The 21,193-nt window shown below is 44.2% G+C and overlaps 1 protein-coding gene across 4 annotated transcripts in view; it reads right to left on the bottom strand.

Annotated features, from left to right (window-relative positions):
• The window catches only part of LOC144697163 (coiled-coil domain-containing protein 192-like), a 123,033-nt gene that overhangs the window by 47,194 nt on the left and 54,646 nt on the right, over positions 1-21,193 (bottom strand). For all 4 annotated transcript variants that reach the window (XM_078569020.1, XM_078569045.1, XM_078569036.1 and 1 more), the window contains exon 4: positions 2,237-2,368. In XM_078569020.1, coding sequence (XP_078425146.1) covers positions 2,237-2,368 — 132 coding nt within the window. The remainder of the gene's footprint in view (positions 1-2,236; positions 2,369-21,193) is intronic.

Here is a 21,193-nt window from a genome sequence, read left to right on the forward strand (position 1 = left end):
TAGCCTGGACTGGTCAGTGACACTGGTGGTACAGAGATGTTTGGAGGAGATGCCAGATGCGTTCCAGCTGGTGTTCCCCCTCCAGGCATCCAATATGCCTGGCAAGGGTAGAGGGTGTCACGGAGGGGGATGAGGGTACCACCCCTCACAGGACATCTTCATTATCTTTGACCTCCTTGACTCAGTGGGAACCTCTGTGCAGCAGAGCCAAGTGACAGAGACTGTCCCTGCAAAGATGCAGTTTCAGCAGCTCAGTTGAAACATTCTTGAACTGAATGATCCCTGTTACTTGTGGCATCCTGATGAGGTCTTCACAACTGGCATCGTGCCCATTCACCACCTTGTGCAGCCGGAGTACCTTGGTGTTCTGTTTCCTCCTCCTCCCCGTCCACCTCCATTTCCTCCTCCCCTCTCTCTCCAATGAGCAATCAGATCCCAGGACCTGACTGACCTCAAAGTCCACACCTCTCTGGAGGGCCATGTTGTGGAGGGCACAGCAGAACATCGTGATATACAAGTCCTTGCAGGAGTGTACCGCAGAGCACCACCTGACTGGTCCAGGCACTGGATTGCGTTTTGAGAAACCTGATGGCCTGCTCAATGGTGCTTCTAAGGAGCAGGTTGTATTGGCTGTATCTCCTTGGTGCTTCGAAGTAGGTCTCCCTTACTTACAGGGGTGAGTAGCCTTATCCCTGAGAATCCATGCACGGGGAGTTGGAGTGAAGAGTTGTGGTAGTCTGCACTGGCGGAGCTTGAAGGAGTCATGGCAGCTGCGAGGAAAGTGAGCATGCACATGGAGGAAGTTCTTGCTGTGGTCACATACCAGCTGAACGTTGAAGGAATGGAAGCCCTTCTTATTCATTAATCTAATTGGATGATCACTGGGTGCCTTGATGGCACACGGATGCAAAGCCTCATCTATTGTGAAATGAATGTATTGGTCAGCTCTGCCAAATAGGGCATCAGTGACCTCCAAGATGCAGTGATGTGCAGTTGTTTGCGAGATGCCACCAAGGTCCACAGCTGATCCTTGGAAGGAGCTAGAAGTGAGTGACTTCAAGACCACAGTGACTTTGATGGCTACTGACTGGGGATAGCGACCAGTGCTGTGAGGTGCAATGTCTTGGCAACAAGGGCACAGATGTCTCTGACTATCTGCCTGGAGCATTGTAGACTCTTACGGCCCATGGTTACAGTCATGTCAAGGCTACTCTGTCTTCAGTAGTAGATCCTATGTGGATAATATGACCTCCATGTCATTTCTGCCCCTTATTCCTGTCCCCTGCTCTCCTGGCACTCAGTGTTTTGTCCTTCCTGTGGAGGGTGTTGCTCCTCATCACCACTGGCCACAAAATCTGAGAGTTGTGTCCCTATTGCCAGCTGCTGCTGTCCATGTAGTCAGCTAGTTGCCCAATTGTCCTTGCCCACAGGCTCTTCCATCAGCTCAATAGTGGGAAACGACCTCCCACAACCACCTTCCCCCACCCCACCCCACCACTGAACTGCCTAAGCACTAGCTTCCGAATCTTCCTGTGCAGCACCAATGGTCGAGTCCCTCTCTGAGCTATTTAATCTATTATGGCTTCAGGGTAATTCCCTGAGGCTGCCATGACTGGCTTCCTGCACTTTGTAAAGGCCTCCCTTCAGCTATTCTGCCTCAGAAAGTGCCTGTAGCCCATGCACCCCGTGAAATTCTCAAAACCCCCTGTTGTCAGGTTCTTAATAAGCTCTCCAAGCACCCAATTAGCCTTAATGGAGGATGTGGTAGGACGGTGCTCCTACCTCCCTCCCACCTAGGTGAACATAGCCAAGCTAATGTCAGGAACGTCATCAGGAAACTTGCATGACAGCCAGTGCAGGGATTTTCAGGCCCTGTCCGTCACTGGTAGGATCTGAAAATTAAGCTCATCAAGTGCTGGTACACAGTTAGCAAACTGAATCACCCTGGGAGATTCTCATTGACTTCCAAGTGCACAATTACACAGTAGCATTGGTAGATTTGGGTCCCCTAGATACCCTTTACTTGAAGAATGGAAAACTTATTTCTACTTTTTTGACTTTGCAGAAAATAAAATGATTTAAATTCAACTCAAAACTTTTTTCAGAGTAGGCACCTCTTTTTTTTGCATTACAGGATAATTTAGCCCCTATTTACCTGCCTTTTTTTTTTGCAGTATTCTATTTCATTACAAAATGAAACATTAGTCAAATGCATAATGAGGAATACATAATATACCTTGTCCTTGGCACAAAGCGTTTCCTCATATAATCCTGCAGATTTTAGCTTGTTTCTCATGACCTCCAGCTGCTCTTCCAGCCACATGACCTGGTCACTGAGCTGTATTTTGCATCCTTCCACTTCAGCCAGCTGTAATGCAAAAAAACCAGTTCTTATAATATTTCATTTCAGGAAGAACAGCTTGGTTTCTCAGTATTATCTATTTTCATTAGTATAAACAGAGATTACATCAGAGCAGTAATAATAGCAGGCAGCAGTTTACACTATACATAGTTCATGTAGCTCAATTTAAGACTAATGTCTGTTCCAGTCAAGTTTTGCCATAACATAGGCTTTTCCATCTGAAGTCATCAGTCTCTATACTAAATGCAGATGTCATTTTAGTGAATTATTAATATTTAATGAATACATACTGTAAGATATGGTATACAAGCCATATTGAAGGCAAATTTTAATTACCTCTAGCATATATAACTTAATGACCCAGGTTTTGTGGCCAGGGGTGACAGCACCTACACTTTTGTACTGGGTCCCAAGGTAATTAGAAATCCATTTCAGCATGACACCCACTGCAGGGTATTGGGGACCTGTGAAGGCAGGCAACTCCTTAACCAATCAGATTGAAAAATCCTTACTGAAGAGCACAAAATCTGGACCAGGAAATGTAAGTTAGAACAGTTAATTCAATCATGTACAGAAAGCTAAATAAAATGAAGGAAAAAAAAGATGGGATTAAAAGAGATCGAAGATTCATAAAGTAAAAGTTTTTTTTTAATTTAAAGCAATAATTAAAATCTGAAAGAGACTCCACACTTAGAACAAATTAATTTTCTATGCCAGAGTCTTTGGCAGTAATTAAGACTTCTTTTTCAGTTCTCTGTCCAAAGGCAGGTGATTATTGGCCAAAATACGGCAATGTGCCATGATTTTTTACTATGGGTCAGGTGCAAGACAGGCCACGAATCTGCCTCAGCCCAAACAGGGATCAAACCCCGTGCTGTTGGCATTAATCTCCAGACACTAGCTGTCTAGCCAACTGATCTAACCACCCCCCTCAACTAAGACTTACTACCTTGTTAAAAATTTTATTTAAATTGGAATGGAAAAGCCTTAACATGTTCTGGTAAATTTCCTGATATCTATTATGAAAGTGCCTCAATCTCTCACCATCCATATGTTTCAATGCCTTGTCTCTAAGTGAGATACTGGTGTAGTGCAGCTTCTGGAGAAGCAGGCAACACTCAGAGAGCAACTTTCTGATTTTTGTGTTTAACTGCACATGTGCAGTCACCAGCTTCACTCTTTGCTAACAGTAATAATGATAGCCACTACTGTTCTTACCTCAAGATCCATGCTAGTGTAATATTACTGTGTGTAGGTATAAAACCATTGGTGCAAATTTTACTTTCTACTTCATTTCACTTTATGAGCACAGCTAAATGTTTTTTATGTATGGATACAAAAATTTAATTTCTCTTCAACTACTCAGAGTTTCTAAAGCTAGGTTATATTTTATCTGCTTGTCTGCATTGGGAGTTTGTTTTTCTAATTGCATGAACAAGGTCAATGTCAATTTAGTTACATTTAGCCCAATGCTGTAAAGGATGTTTAATTGCCTGTCAATGTGATTACAAGAGTCAAGAGATTTTTATATATTATTGATACTGATAAACATGATCTAGGGGTAAAGGAACTCCATAGGAGTTTTACTTGTATAATTACTCAAGCTAAAAGAAGTGACATTACTTTCATAACACATCTGGGAGGTTTTACATTGAAAGATTGAATGGTTTGGGGTTGTTCGGCAGCATTTGGCTCGATTCAATTCCTTTGCACTCTTCTGTCAAAAAAAATGTTGGCCAGATGAGAAGAGCTACTCAGTAGTTATTCAGGGGGCTTTAATATCACCCACTAAAGCTCAAGCTGCCATTCTTGGTCATGTTTTCATAACCTGTATCCAAAGCAAATTTATCCCCTCTGTTATTTGCACACATTGGGAAGAATTTTCAGTTCGGCGGTGGGTGCGATAGGCGATTTCACAATGGCAGGCTAATTAAAGCCCACCCAGCATGAAATGCGGCTCCCCAATGGTCAAGGAGGGGTGGGTGGGAGCGGGCGCCTGTTGGCTGCCAGGTCCAAGGGTGACCCGACAGCTGGTTTAAAAATGGCCCAGGCAGCTCCTCGAAGGCTGCCATGGAAGAATGTCTCTTTTGTGTTTTCAATATTCAAGTTATGGAGTCAAGTGCAGCTGGACACAGCAGGCGGCAGGGAAGGTTAGGTAGGCACTCGGTTCCCCCCACTTTTTGGATGACTGCCGCGCGGTCCTCCTGGAGGAGGTGGCTGCCAGAAGGGACATTGTCCCCAGAGATGGGAGGAGAAGGCCGTTGCACCTCACAAAGAGGGCATGGGAGGAGGTTGCATCTCTGGTTAGCAGCCATGATGTGGTGCGACACAAACGGGTGCAGTGCCACAAGAGGTTCAATGACCTGCTGAGCCCAGGGAGGGTAAGTACTGTGTTGGCATGGGTCAGTTTGCAGAAGTGTTAAGGTGTGGCCATCCCCCTGTGGACCTCAGGGGTGCTAGAGTCTGAGTGCCAACTGTCAATGATGCCGGGGCTGGCCAAGGGGGTGAGTCCTGGCTGCTTGGACTGAGTGCCATGCAGCTTGAGGGCCATGACTTGGATGTGCCCTGTGAGGTGTTCCCTCAGCTGGAGTTGGCCAGGTTGCAATGGTGCTGCAGTTAGAGAGTGGACTAATCAATGCTCCTCTGTCCTTTCGGGAAAAGACGAGCCATAACCAATCAGAGAGATCACATATAGGCGGAGGCCCGCCCAACCTGCTGCTCCTGCTCACCAGATTCGAGCGGCACGCCCTAGAGCTAGAGAGCCAGCACGTTCCATGTACAACCAGGCGTGGAGAGGCGGGGGTGCCAGACGAAGGTAAGAGTGCACAGAGGTGAGAGTTCAGTTTGTGCGACCATTCTAGTGTAGTCTCTTCATTGATGAGAGCCTCAAACCTGGATTTCCCATTGATCATTGAAAGACGAGGGCACCATGATGCAGATCTCCATTGTCTCACCAGGGTGCCTGGCATGCACAGTGATGGTGTGATGACTTTAACTAATGACATATCCTTGTTCTCCCTTAGATTCACCAGCACGCACTTGTTCTCTGGACCCCAAAGGGCCACCCCTGACGCCGGATGACCACCGAGCTTCTGTTGCATCTGCGTCACACCCGCTCTCTGAAGCAGGCGCCAGTGCAGATACCAGCACCACAGTGGGCATTAGATCAGGATCTAGTATCTTGGTGCACATTGGTGAGTTGCACATTCACACTTGCTTGGGGTGCAGGAAGAAGTAGAGAGTGCCCAGGGAGCCTGCAATCAGAGGACTGCTGGGGACCAGGATGATGCTCAGTTCAAGGCTGATGATGAGCCTTTGGAGTCGTCCATTAAGCAACAAATGCTGGATGTCCAGTGAGATGCGCGGGAGGATCTGGTGGAGATCTATGAGGGTGTGCATGCCATTGTCTCCATGATGGAGGAGTCCATGCGGAGCATTAGTACTACGTTGACCATCATGGCCCAGTACTCTGCCTCCTCCATTGAGAGAGTGGTGACTCTCATGGAGAGGCAGCTCCAGCAACAGGATGAAGGCTTGGACCTGCAAGCCCTCACACAGGGCACTGACCTCAGATGGTCAGTGCCAGTGTGGGAGATGGATGAGGTACCCAGTATCCCAGCTAGGTGCCCGTCCATCAATGGTGAGCAGGGAGGTCCAGAGTGACCTCACGTTGGTGCACAAGTTGCTTGTTGTCTCTGCGGGCTCCTCTCAGGGCGCTCTGCATGACGGCAGCAGTTCCTCTGCCCCTCTGCCAGTAATCATGGCACCTGACTGGGGATATGCCAGCCATGGCACTGGCTGCTCCTTCCCAGGGGGGGCCAGCAGAGGCTCCACTGGCCAGAGGACGACTGCCAAAGTCATCAAGGCCAACAAGATAGCACAGACAGCAGGCTGTCTCCAGTGCCGGTGCCAGCAATTGGGGAGCACCAAGGCGTTGTACTCGCAAACCTAAGTTAAAGGCACCATAAGCACAAGAGGGACAGATCACGGGTGATTTTGTGTTCATTTACATTGATTTTATATATATTGGTCTGGGATTGAAGACCAGAAATGTTTATGTAAATATTATTGAATTGTCAGAAAGAGATAAATTGTGTTTTTATCATCATGCTTGAGCATGCTTCACCTTTTTATTTCATTGATGCAGGGAACATCAGTATGTAACGCTAGACATAGGTGGCTCTGAACTTTATTACACAGGCACTGAGTGTTCTTTGTGTTCAAATGAAAGGGTCCTTTCAGACATCTGGGATGGAGGCAGCAGTTCTGACATGCAGTTGACGCTGATCTTTTGTAGCCTAGCTGAAGGAGTGTTGGATCAAGGCATTCCTGGTGTCCCTTCCTCCCTGCAGGTTATCGAGGTCTGCCTCCATGCCCTCAGTGTTCTCCTCACCGTGCTCCTCTTCGGACTCACTACTGGACTCATCATCTGTGGCCTGTGCAGCTGCATCAAGATCCTCTTCCTCCAGTGCCAGTGCCAGACTTTGGAGAGCACAGCATGCAACCACTACCAATGACACCTGCTCTGGGTGGTATTGCAGTGTTCCCCCCGAACAGTCCAGGCATCGGAAGCGCATCTTGAGAAGACCTATGGTCCTCTCTACCATCCATCGCCCTTGTGGAGACATGAGTCGTATTGTAATGCATTTCTGCCTCTGTCCGTGGGTGGGGGAGAGGCGCCTCTACAATGGATAGCCCTTGTCACCTGGCAGCCACTCATCCAGTTGAGCTGGGGCACTGAAGAGCCTCAGCACCTGGGAGTGTCTCAGGATTTAAGCGTCAGGGGAGCTGCCTGGGTACCTTGCACAGACTTGTAAAATCTGCATCCTGTGATCACACACTATCTGCACGTTCATGGAGTGGAAGCCCTTCCTGTTGAGGAAGGCACCCGGCTGACCCGCTGGCGCCTTGATGGCCACATGTGTGCAGTCGATTGCACCCTGGATGCAGGGGAACCCAGCAATTGCTGCAAAGCCTCTGGCTCACTCAGCCTGGCTGGCCTCATCTCTACGGTAAAGAATAAAGGTCAGTAACCGCCTGAACAGAGCTTCTGTCACCAGCTTCACGCAACTGTGGACAGCTGATTGAGAGACACACAGATCGTCCACTGAGCCCTGGAAAGAGCCGGAGGTATTGAGGTTGAGGGCTATGGTGACTTTCAGAGCCACTGGCATGGGGTGTCCACCCACACAGTCGGAGCTGATCTCAGGTCCAATCTTCTGGCAAAAGGAGGTCATGTCTCCCTTGAGAGGTGGAGGCTCATTCGGCATTGCACCTCGGACATATTGAGGTAGCTGCCTTGCTGCCTCTAAATCCTCATAGCAGGATAGTGGCATCTTCTGTGGCCCCTTCCACCTTGGACTTCCTGCTGGCCCTGCACCACTTGTGTTTGCGCCGCTCCTCCCACAGGTCCCTCCCCTGGAAGCTGCACTGGGACACCTGGACTTGTCTCCCTTCTGCTCTCTTCCTCCTCAGAGGCGGTGCCTCCAGCGGAGACCTCAATCCCCATTACTAAGGTAAGGGAAGGCTATCTGAGACCTGAAAGGGTCCACATCGTCTGAATCCTCTGGGGGCTTACAGGCACAAATAAGGCCCAAAATGAAGCCTGGGAATGCTAAGAATGAAGCCATGAACAGGGATGAGGCTGCCAAGTACCAATAAGCAACCAGCAGCAAATGATCTCCAAGACACCTCACTACTCACACTGGCAATGCTGCTGACCCTTTTTATCCTGCCCGTAGATTAGGTTTTTGAACATGTCATTTGGCTGCCTGCCCGTTTTGCCAGTGTGACCTGCGCGAAATTGCATGGGCAAAGAAAATTCATCGACTCTTAATTAATGGTGGGCACGGCTCCGGCACCCGCGTGCGCCCGCTGGCTGTAATATCGCGCAAGTGTGCGATGACGTTGGGACGCTCACCCAACATCATCGCACATCATTTTACGCCCGATCGGGTCAGTCGGCACCTGCCCGCGGGACGTAAAATTCTGCCCATAGTGAAAAGAAATTTCCTCTCTATATTTATAAAAGATGCATGTCAAATGTTGCACAATTTTGTCATACGTGGAGTTGTCCACATTTTTCCAATTTATTTTAGTCTGATTTCAAATACTAGTACTTCAAGATAATTTACCTGATAATCAAAAATTATAGCATTTCAAATGTTTTAGTTCCCTGATAAATTTGTAAGAAGATTTAAGAGAAGAGGTTTGTTTTCTTTTCACAATGCATTACATGTAGATAAAAGAAACTGCATAACTATTAATCATATAATCATAGAATTGTACAAAACAAAGAGGCCATTTGATCCACTGTACCAGTGCCGCCTCTTCAAAAGAGCTGACCAGTTACTCTCACGCACCTGATCTCCCCCACAGTCCAGCAATTTTTTTCAAAATACAAAGTTAAATTTGTTTACTCCTTATTTGCTTTCATAGTAAGTTTGCAATGCTGAGGAAGGAGTAAATAAAGGATTTCTCCTACGAATTTTCAAATACAGAAACCAATTTTTCAGAAGAATCTCTGGTAAATCACCATCTTGATCTTCAATCTTCACATGAAGTGTTTTGAAGGGGACCTCCCAAACACGTTATTGTCATTAGCACACAGCCTTGCACTTCCCACAAAGTCACTGATCACTGTTTAATTAATTGGCTGTGTGTGCGCAGAAGTAAAGACAAAAAATCTGTTCAAGAAAGTATAACTTTCTATGTTTCATTTGCTAAAAGGTAACAATATATATTAGCCATGAACACAATCCACAAGAACATGGAGAATTGTCTGGGTACCATAACTGACTAATTACTTCCCACAAAACTCAAGAGCTTCCTGGGATAACCATTTAGATATTTTAACCATATCCTTGTTAGATGCCTGACAGAGGAACTTCCATTTCCGTTCTGAAAGAGATGGAGACACAGAGAGAAAAACAGATGAGGTAACTGGTCTTGAGTGAAAAGGTATAATACATTATGTATATAAAGAAGGAACAAAGGGAGAAGGAAAACACTAGCCTGAGCATTGCTAAACGTGATGTAATAGGAAACACTCTTCACAGTTTGGAGCTACAGTACATTGTTGGGCTGGTATGCTGACATCTTTAGTATATCTCTCATATGTGGCAATTGTATATTTGTAACTGTGTTATCCTGTAGGCAGGCGGTAGGGATGGAGATGCACTTGAAATCCTATAAATAGACACAAACTAAAATTCTAATGGTTGGGTTCGGAGATGTATGCTTGTAATATGCAACTTTGTAAATAAATAAAAAGGTGTACAAAAGTTGGTTCCAGTTCTGCCTTTCACTAACTGGTTTTCTGGAGTAAAAAAATCTGTGCTCTTCATGGATGTACTCGATGCTGCCCCTCGGTGCTTGAAATAAAAAATGTCCTGCTTTCCAATGCCAACACCCATCATTTTAATGAGCACAAAACAAGACTGTTCCTTTTTCGTCATCTCATTTTCTTCCTTTCTTCTTTTAAATTTATTCTTTCATGGGGTGTGGGCATCGCTGGCTAGGCCAACATTTATTGCTCATCCTTAATTCCCTTTGAAAAGGTGGTGGTGAGCTGCCTTGCTGAATCGCTGCAGTCCGTGTGGCGTAGATACAATCAGAGTGTTCCAGGATTTAGACCCGGTGACAGTGAAGGAACGGCTATACAGTTCCAAGTCAAGATGGTGTGTGACTTGGAGGGAAACTTGTAGGTATTGATGTTCCCATGCAACTGCTGCCCTTGTCCTTCAAGGTGGTAGAGGTCACAGGTTTGGAAGGTGCTGTCAAAGGAGCCTTGGTGATTGCTGCAGTGCATCTTGTAGATGGTGCAAACTTCTGCCACTCAGTGGTAGAGGAAGTGAATGTTGAAGGTGATGGATGGGGTGCCAGTCAAGTGGGCTGCTTTGTCCTGAATGTTGTCAAGATTCCTGAGTGTTGTGGGAGCTGCACTCATCCAGGCAAGTGGGGAGTATTCCATCACACTCCTGACTTGAGCCTTGTAGATGATGGACAGGCTTTGGGGAGTCAGGAGGTGAGTTATTCGCCACATAATTCCCAGCCTCTGACGTGCTCTTGTACCTTAGTATTTATATGTCTGGTCCAATTCAGTTTCTGCTCAATGATTAGCCTCCAGAATGTTGAGAGAGAAGGATTCAACAATGGCAATGCCATTGCATGGTAAAGGAGAGGTGGTTAAATTTCTCCTGTTGGAAATGGTCATTGCCTGGTACTTGTATGGTGCAGGTGTTATTTGCCACTTATCAGGTCAAACCTGAACGCTGTCCAGGTCTTGCTACATTTGGACATAGACTGCTTCAGTATCTGAGGAGTCGCGAATGGTGCTGAACATTGTGAAATCATCAGCGAACATCCCCACTTCTGACCTTATGATGGCCGAAGGTCATTTATGAAGCAGCTGAAGATAGTTAGGCCTAGGACACTACCCCGAGGAACTCCTGTAGCAATGTCATGGAACTGAGATGATTGACCTCCAACTATGGTGTTTTACAATCCTAGCCCCTTATATGGAGCTAATGAGATCAGATGTATCCCTCGATTAATTTCCCTCAACTGCGCCAGAGGGAGCTAGACTCAAGGACATGTAATTGGGTCCAGTGAATTCAACTTGCCCCCAGCCAAAGGAAGAAAATCACTCGATCTAATGAGACTGCTAGAAAGAGCTTGCCAGATAAATGTGAAACTGAATAAGAAGAAATTGCAACTGAAGATGGCTGAAACCAAGTGCGTAGGTCATGTACTGACGGCAAAAGGAATTTGCCCTGATCCTAATAAGATGAGAGCTATAGCAGAAATGCAGCAATCAACAGATGTGTACAAGTCAATCCTAGAGTGGATATCCTTACAATAGTCTATATTTCAATTATATTTTAGCTAGATGGTAATTTTCTCAAATATTATAACTATCTGGGTTAAACTCTTCAGTAAATATTCCCCCACCATTAAGGGAATAGGAGTTGGGTTCACTGAGTGTTCCATACAGAAGACTAGGTAAGTCAATTTAAGTTTTAAGTATACACTCAAATTTATTATAATAAGAAAGCATGCAATTGGTGGTTATACAAAGACTATGGGTGGAATATTATGACCCCATTGTAGTGGGGGTGGAACCAGGGCCAGAAAATGCAGCGAGCCATTCAAAAGTCCATCGACGTCAGCGGGACAGGTAAATTCCACCAGTGGGAAGGGCTGTAAAATTCTGTCCTATAACTCGCAAAGCTAAATAAGTCCCAAAAAGAAAAGATGACTAGTTCTTATTTCTATAAGAGAATCCAAAATTCAAACTTTACTTGCTGCAGATATAAGAATTCTAAGAGTAAGTAAGGATATCCATCAAATATCAAAGTAATCTGATAAGAAATATGCACACCTAGAAAAAGGTATTGTATAGTCCTTGCTATGACATTAGCAGGCAAGCTTTGATAAGTAAAACTGCAAAACAGATAAACAAAACACTAAGTTTTATTATTTTACTGGACACAATACCTTGACTAAGCAACACTGACAAACATGACTGTAATGTAAAGTCCAGTTTTCAGGAATATATTTAAGATAACATTTCCTAATTGAACGGGCACCCATTTTATAACAGGTGGTCCTTCCACCAAGTAACCTTAATACCCGAGTGAAGTTCGCTAGGTTCAGATCAGGCCAGAAGTCAATCTACGTGGATCTAACAAGTCTACCTAACGAACCTGAAGATTCGAATTTAAGTTGAGATATTTATAAAGAATTTTGGAGTTGTATAATTAATAGTTATATGGAAGATGTTCATTTGATCAATAATGGACCAACCCTAATTAATATTGTATACTTGATCCATTATTGATGGCCATCAGAGACCATAATCAGAATCTAATGAGACTGCTAGAGAGAGCTTGCCAGATAAATGTGAAGCTGAATAAGAAGAAACCGCAACTGAAGATGGCTGAAGTCAAGTGCGTAGGTCATGTACTGATGGCAAAAGGAATTTGCCCTGATCCTGATAAGATGAGAACTGTAGCAGAAATGCAGCAATCAACAGATGTGTACAAGTCAACCCTAGAGTGGAGAAACACTCCTACTGAAGGCATGGAAAACAGTCCAGTTTAGCAACTAATGTCACACTGCACCCAAGCTACTCTTCCAATTGCTGAGAAACTACGGAAGCCAGAAGTACAAACAGAGTGACAAAATCAAAGTGAAACGACAGAGAGTCAAATTTCACTTTGATAAAGCTGCCAAATCGTGGCCAGAGCTGAGAATTGGAGAGCCGGTCAGAGTGCAAACATTCAATGCTCTCAACAAAAGTCAGCCCACTTGGCAACTTGGAACCTGTGTTGAGAAGTTGTCACCTCGATGGTACACAATGAAAGTGAATGACCAGATGCATTGTCGTAACTGCAGAAATATATGTACAACAAGAGAGGCTGCTCCTTCACAGCAGACAGCTGGTGAAGAAGATGTGAGCTCACCAACCATACAAGGAACTGAACGATCATCAGTCCCATTGGTCAGCCATTCCCCAACAACGGCAATAGATCAGCAGCAACAATTACCACAGTAACAATACTCGCCATGGCAACAACTTCCCCAGAGAGGCAACATCACCCCAGAACAAGCAGGCATCAAATGATTAGCCAATAACAACTGCGTGCATACCATTAGAAGACCTGAATGCTTTAAAGATGATATGTATAATGCATGTGTAGGTTTGAAAGTAGGTCAGAGTAGAGTGAACAATTTTCCGTACATGAGTATTGATTTTCATTGTAGACCATGTATGTGCCTGACTTGCAACTGCAAAAGTGTATACAGGTTGTTTTATTTTCTTTTTATGAAACGAGGGATGTTTGGAGAAGTGCCTGTGTGCAAAGTGGCTTGCCATAGGCTTGCTGTGGTCATATGATCTCTGATGTCATCCTTGGTGTATAAAGGCTTGAGAGCAGAGGTCATTTCATCCAACTCTTGGAGCAGACAAATGCACCTGCGACAAGGTAGATTAATGAAGATGAGGTCAGGTAGGTTTTTCCCTCTTGTTGGTTCCCTCACCACCTTCCACAGACCTGGTCTAGTAGCTATGTCCTTTAAGAAAGTGGCCAGCTTGGTCAGTAGTGGTGCTACTGAACCACTCTTGGTGATGAGACATTGAAGTCCCCCACCCAGAGTACATTCTGCGCCCTTGCCACTCTCAGTGTTTCCTCCAAGTGGTGTTCAACATGGAGAGTACTGATTCATCAACTGGGGTGGGGGAGAGCGGTGGTGGGGGCAGTAGGTAGTAATCAGCAGGAGGTTTCCTTGCCCTTGTTTGTCCTGATGCCATGAGACTTCATGGAGTCAAGTCAATGTTGAGGGCTCCCAGGGTAACTTCCTCCCAACTGTATACTACTGTGCCGTCACCTCTGGTGGGTCTGTCCTGTTGTTGGAACAGGACATACCTGGGGATGGTGTCTGAGGCATTGTCTGTAAGGTATGTTTCCGTGAGGATGACTATGTCAGGCTGTTACTAAACTAGTCCGTGGGACAGCTCTCCCAATTTTGGCACAAGCCTCCAGATGTTAGTAAGGAGGACTTTGCAGGGTCAACAGGGTCTGCTGTTTTGCTATTGTCATTTTCAGTAATATGGTAATTATGGTTTTAAGAAGAATGCTTGTTAAGGAAGGTCACATGATCTTCAATGACAATAGGAGAGTAGTAATTAGTAATCAGTAATTAGTAGTTTAGAGATAGAGTTTGAAGTGAAAACACACGTGTAGTTGCTGTTGAGTATCTTTGTAAATAAACTAGAAGTTTTCCACCTATCAATATTACCAACTCGGCCACCTCTCACAACAAACTGGCAACGAGGATCCACAGGATCCAACAAACTGGTGACAAGGAGAAAATAAGTTTAACACAAGAAGTCAAGTGAAACAAAGCCTGCACTGTACCTCGCACAATAATTACAAGTAGAAGTTCTGTTCGAATCAACGAAACAATTCCTTCTCAGAATGCTGCAATTCGGAAGAATTGATCCTTTAAATCCAGCAACGGACGATTGGTCTCATTATATTAAGCATTTTACGTTCTTTTTCCAAGTGAATGAGATTATGGGGAAGAGAAGAGGCGAGTGATCCTCTTACATACATGTGGAAATAATGCCTATGTCTTGATTTGAAGTTTAATGGCACACAGTGCCCCACATTCGAAAAATTTTAATGAATTGGTGGGCCTCGTGAAGGGCCTTTATCAACCAAAGCCCTCAGCAACAATGCAAAGGTTCAATTTTAACTCGAGTAATAGAGTCCAGGGTAGACAGTTGCATGCTATGTGGGAAGTTTGAAGCAGTTAATGGAACATTGTGAGTTTGGTACATCTCTAAACAGCATGCTCGGAGATTGTTTAGTGTGCGGTGTGAATGAGGACACGATTCAGAAGAGATTGTTATCCAAAGCGAATTTGGATTTCAAGAAGGTGCTAGAGATAGCACTGGCCAAGAGAGCGCAGTAAGAGATTCCAAACCCATACAGGGTGTGCAAAATAGCGCCGTCCTCCACATCAGGTGGGAAACCCCAGAAAAAAAGGGCACAAAAATACAAGACTCTGCCAAGAAGCGGGAAACAGCCCCCACTAGCTGGAAAATGAAAAAAATTGACTTAGCAGCCAAAACAAGGGATAATTTCAACAGAGGTGGAAATGAGCAGTCTTTTAACGATTGGCAGCTTAAAAAAATTGAATGGTTTTTATTGTCACAGAAATGGACATATAATGAGACAGTGCAAGGAAAGAGTCAAGCAGACTTTTAAATAAAAGAGAAAACCCAGCGAGATCTACAAAGTAGAAGAGCTTGAAACAAAAAATTCAGATATTTATTTGTTTAATTTGAAAGTCAAAGACAGAACCAATATTTGTAATAGTGAAAGTGAATGGTAGACCTATTAAAATGGAAGAGGACACAAGGGCCAGAATTCTTACCTTGGTGGGCGGGCGGGCCCCACTGACTCAGCGCTGGGTGAGCAGCCGAACTCCGCTGCTGAAACGGGGCCCGCTGCCATTTTGAGTGGGCGGGCCAATTAAGGCCCGCCCAACAGCCTGCCCGACAGTAAGCGCTATATGCTTCCTGTGCGGTGGGGGGGAGGGATTACCCATTTGTCAAAGTGCGCTCTTTCGCGCATGCGTGCGAAAAAGCGCACTGCTCCCTGAGACTAAGTGCTGTCTCAGGGAGATTACTGACAGTGTAAAAAACATTAAAAATATAAAAATATAAAAATTATTAATATGTCCCCCTCGTGACAATGTCACACGAGATGGGACATGTTAATAAAAAGGACATAAACTTTATTAAACTTTTTAAAAACGGACATGAAACCTCATCCCGCCAGTGGATGAGGTTTCATGTATTATCAAGAGCCCGCTGGGGCTCCTGGCCTGCCCGCCAACCTTAAGATTGAACGGGCAGGGTCTTTAATGATCTTAATTAGCCTGTCAATGGCCTTAATTGGCCATTGACAGGTCGGCGGGCAGACAGCTGATTTCGCTGTCCGCCCGCCTTCCTCAATATTTAAATGGACCGGGATGATGTCGGGGGTTCCTCCCGATGTCATCCCGCGTCATTTCCCCATCGGTGAGCAGGCCCCACCCCCAAATCGCCGACAGGAAAATTCTGGTCAAGAGCTTCCACTACAGTAATTGAGGAACATTTCTTCAGATATCTGAATAATGGGAAACATCAATTAAATTTAGAAGAAACAACTGCCCAATTAAAAACATACATGGGTGAAGACATTCTAGTAAAAGGCAGAAGCAGGGTAACTATCTATTATGGAAGCCAATTGGCAAAGCTACCAGTGTTGGTATTGAGAGGCAGAGGACCAAGCCTCCTAGGGTGAAATTGGTTAAGGGAAATCGACCTTGAGTGGCCACTGAAATTCCAAAAGAAGCATTCCTGTTTTGAAAAAGGAGTGTGTAAGGACTCAACAACCTGAAGAAACGCAGACTGTCTTAAGCCAATACATGGTAGAACAGCAGAAGGAACTCAACGAGACCCTGCTTAATGACAGAGTTCAAGACAAGGTGAGCAACCTTCGAAAGGAAAAGGAAAACCTGCTGAAAGACCTTCACACACTACAAGATTCCCTCAGGCCAAAGTTTGTAGCTCTGGAAAAGGATGAAGAGAAACAGAAAGAATTCAGCACTTCTCTGAATAAACTGAAGGATGAGTTGGCAGAGAAGGCACAACAATGCTCAATTTTCCAGGAGGCAGCAAACATACAAAACAGAGATGAAAGAGCTGAAGAATCAGCTAATTGAAACCAATGAGGCTTTGGAGGCAAAAGTTCCAGAATTTTCTAAGAGGCAGACAGATGATGGAATTTTGGGAGACTCAACCACTGAGTTCACTCAAGTTGAGCTTGCATTTGAGAGAAGTCTGGCCAATATTGAAGCCAAAAAGAAGGCTGAGATTAAAGTCAGCATTTGAAAGAAGAAGGCATGTAGAAAGAAGACACAGAAACACAAATAAGGCTTTCATCCTGGCAGCATATGAATACACTTTCGTACATAGGCCTGGAAGTCAGATCGCAAACGCCGATTCACTTAGTGGATTGCCTTTACAAGAAAATGATGAAGATGTCCCAGTTCCACAGGAACTTGTTTTATTGTTAAATTTCTTGGATTCCTTGCCAGTATGCTCTCGACAGATCAGAGGATGGACAACTCCTACCTCAAGTACGAAGACAAGTGCTTCATGGTTGATCACAAGAGCCTGTATCTGATTAAATGAAACCGTACTTTAGCAGAAGACAGGAAATAACCAGCCAGGATGGCATCTTATTGTGGGTAGCATGAGTGATAGTTCCTGCAAGGGGAAGAGAGCCACTTCTAATTGAACTACACAGTGCACATCCAGGAATATCCCGAATGAAGACCCTAGCATGCAGCCATCTGTGGTGGCCTGGGATGGATGGTGAAATAGAGAGTTTAGTGAAGAATTATGTGCAATGTCAGCAATTGCAAAAGCTGCCTTCAACAGCTCCGTTACACCCTTGGATGGCCAGGAAGGTCATGGGTGCGATTCCACCTAAGAAGTGTCTGCTGATCAACTCTATCAATAGTACCAACTGGACCACCTCTCACAGCAAACTGGCAATGAGGATCCACAGGATCCAACAGGTGCCTAGATCAATGCCGGTTCATTCCTTATCGACTTTTCTGTTGTGTTTTAATACAAACTGCTACAATCTCTTGTATGATCTTGCACATTTAATCTAAAAATATTATTTGAAAAAAAAATGGCCTCACAATAATCTGCACCCTTTTTGTACTTAGCACTGCTTCTGGACTCAAAATACAATTGAAAAATTCAATAATTGCAAGATTCCAGCCTCTTACATTCAATTTCATACCAAGATCCGAGTGATGGTACTGGTATTCAGTAATCCAAATGATGCTGATTCCCAATCACCACAAAGATTACTGTTGAAGATAAACCTGATGAAAATTTCACAGGAGTACAGAGTTTCCAAATTAGACATTCTTTGGTAATATCATAGTTACTTTACTTTTGATGTCTTTGGGAGTGGATGTATTTAAATGTACTGTATTTAGGTTTCTTTCAAAAACTTAAAAGATTCAAGAAAGCTTCAGTTGAGACAAGCAGATAGAGCATCAACCCAATTCAATCCAGAAAATATCCAATATTTTTTGTAATTTCCTCCCCTTTTGTTTTTGTTTGATCTTTTTTTTATCTTTTCTGTGATCTTGAGCATTTAGGCTTAAAATTATAATTGACCTAAAGTTGGCTCTTGCATGAATGTATAGAGAATGCCAACCAGTTAAAGATGTAGATTTGTCTAAAATTTTATCACAAGATATTATAGTAGATATAAGTGAGGAAGCTCACTTTAACCCATCTTAAACCATCTATTCAGAAAGAGCTCACAGTGCCCTTTCAAGGTATCTGATTCCACATAATTTTTCTCAAAAGTCTGTTACATGTGAAGAAGGTGTTTCATACATTAGTCCTGAATTAGCTTTTGATTCATTTAAGCCTGTGCCCCTCATCTAAGTGCCATGATATTGTTTGAAGTAGCCACATTTGCCTTTTCCATATTTGCATACTTCTGTAAAATTATCTGAGTGTGTTCTGTCAAGGCTGAAAGGCTCAGGTTTCTCTCATCCCAGTTTTCCTATAGTGGGGTAGTTTGAATATATATCCAGTAGGAATGGGCCTGAGGCCTGTTTTATATCCTCCTCTGCCTAATTTTGCATTCCACTGGAGAGTAAAATCAGGCTAGATGTTAAACTCTAACCTGTCCCATTTCCACTGGGTGAGAATGTTAAAATTACACCCTAGGGATCAATGTCGTGTCATAGAGTTATACAGCACAGAAACAGGCCCTTCGGCCCATCATGTCCGTGCCGCCCATCAAGCACCTATCTATTCTAATCCCATTTTCCAGCACTTTGCCCATAACCCTGTATGCTATGGTGTTTCAAGTGCTCATCTAAATACTACTTAAATGCCTCTACCACCCCCTCAGGCAATATGTCCCAGATTCCAACCACCCTCTGGGTGAAAATATTTTTCCTCAATTCCCCTCCAAAAACTTCTGCCCCTTACCTTAAATCTATGCCCCCTGGTTATTGACACCTCCACTAAGGAGAAAAGTTTCTTCCTATCTACCCTATCTAAGCTCCTCATAATTTTGTACACCTCTATCAGATCCCCCCTCAGCCTTCTCTGCTCTAAGCAAAACAAGCCTAGCCTATCCAGTTTCTCTTCATAGCTCTCTTCATAGTGGCTCTACTCTGAACCAGCTTCAGAGCTTGAATCTGTCCCTTGTGTCTTGATGACCTGAATTCGACCCACTGCTCAAGGTGTATTATGTCATAATACAGTTGAAGTATTAGTTCATCTGAACTATATTGTTTTGGCTATATAATTTAGTAGTCTATTTGTTTTGTTGATTTCTGCTCAGCTAGCATGCTGAATGTCAAGTGAGCTAAAACTCTGAGATCAGAGATTCCCCAAAATTTTTCATTTTGTTAAGCTCCTTCAGAGATTCATTCTATGAATTGGGAAAGAAAGGAGTGACAGGTAGGGGCTAGTCTATGGTACAGGAACTTTCTTTGTAGGGCCCAGAGGAGTATTCCTGCTTTCTGCTGGCCCCAAGAGGGAAATAAAGAAAGGACTTTAAAAACTTACCTTTTAGTGTATCTTTTGGCCCTAATCCATCATTAAAGCCATCAGAATCTACTTACATCGGAGTGTACTAGTGCAAGGCAGGATGTACACTCGTCACAGGTGTAATGGTCTCGTGCTCTGCCAATGACTAACTGCTGAATGTCTGTCTGTACTTCCAGGGAAGAATTCTTACAAACACAGAAAGTGAATGCCGAAGTGGTTGAATTCCTCCTAGGAGTTCCTCCTTTAAAGGAGTTATACAGATTTGAGGAGATGATTCATCATTTTTGGCCATCACATATGGAAGGAAAAGGGAAAGTTTGCAAGCATTTTACCACTGCACAAAAAATAGCCTCTTTTTCTTATTCTCTTATTCATACTCTCAACTCAGTAACACGAGGCATGTATTTTACACCAACAGCATGGCACATATGTAATGGCATCTTGCCTCTATTTGAAAGCATTCCATTCTGAAACCCATTGTGTCACATCTTCCTTTCTTCTTTCTCTTCCTAAGATGAGGCAGTGTCATCTTGTGACAAGAAAGCAAGAATACTTCACAATAGTTTGCATGACACACTCAAACTGGCACAAGCACCATCACAGATTCATGCACTCCATGGCATTTAGATAGTCAGTTTGTGGAAAAAGCACTAGATGAAACATTTAATCAAAGTGAGGAAGAGCAAGTGGATGAGGCATCCATGCAACAAGTGGCTGGCCAGAGTTGCTTTCCTATGCAGACAATGGATTGGTACCCTGCTGGGCCTGTCTTCAGAAGGGGGTTGAACAATGTGAAAAATATTTTTGTGACATCTTTTGAGACTGCACTGAACACAGTACAAAAACGCATTGATCGAGCTAAACAGTTGCATGCACCACAGAATGCGTGTTAACTTCTGGGCTATCTGCAGGAGAACCCCAGACATCAGAGATACCAAGCTAAGACAAGTCTCTCACAAACTTTGCTTGAGACCTTGGACTTCATCTTAGAGATGGCTGATTTACACAATAAGAAATCAATTCAAGGAAGCCATGATGCAAGGCTATGGTCCCCTATGGCTTGTTCTCATGTCGATTGCAGAATATTCTGCAGGAATGCCAGAATATGGGACACAGCAGGAGGAGAGACAGATGCGGCAGCTTCCTCTTAGAAAGGCCACATAAGATGTAGGAGCAGAAGTAGGCCATTCGGCCCAGCGAGTCTGCTCCACCGTTCAATGAGATCATGGTTGGTCTGATAATCCTCAACTCCACTTTCCTGCCTTTTCCCCATATCCCTCAATTCCCTTACTGATTAAAAATCTATCTCAACCTTGAATATACTTAATGAACCAACATCGACAGCCCTCTGCGGTAAAGAATTCCACATATTCACCACCCTCTGAGAGAAGAAATTCCTCATCTCTGTTTTAAATGGACGACCCCTTACTCTGAGATTATGCCTTCTAGTCCTAGACTCTCCCACAAGGGGAAACAGCCACTCAGCATCCACCACTGTCAAGCCCCCTAAGAATCTTATATGTTTCAATAAGGTCGCCTCTCCATCCAACCCAAGTTGCTCTTCACAGGGTTAAAGAAATGTTAAATTGTAGGTAGGCACTGGCAACCATTGTTTCCTCAGATGTGGCTACAGCTGCACAAAAGGCATCTCATGGGCTTGTCACCTCCATCCT

The sequence above is a fragment of the Cetorhinus maximus genome, chromosome 2 (assembly GCF_964194155.1).
Source record: "Cetorhinus maximus chromosome 2, sCetMax3.hap1.1, whole genome shotgun sequence".
In the NCBI taxonomy this organism is placed as follows: domain Eukaryota; kingdom Metazoa; phylum Chordata; class Chondrichthyes; order Lamniformes; family Cetorhinidae; genus Cetorhinus; species Cetorhinus maximus.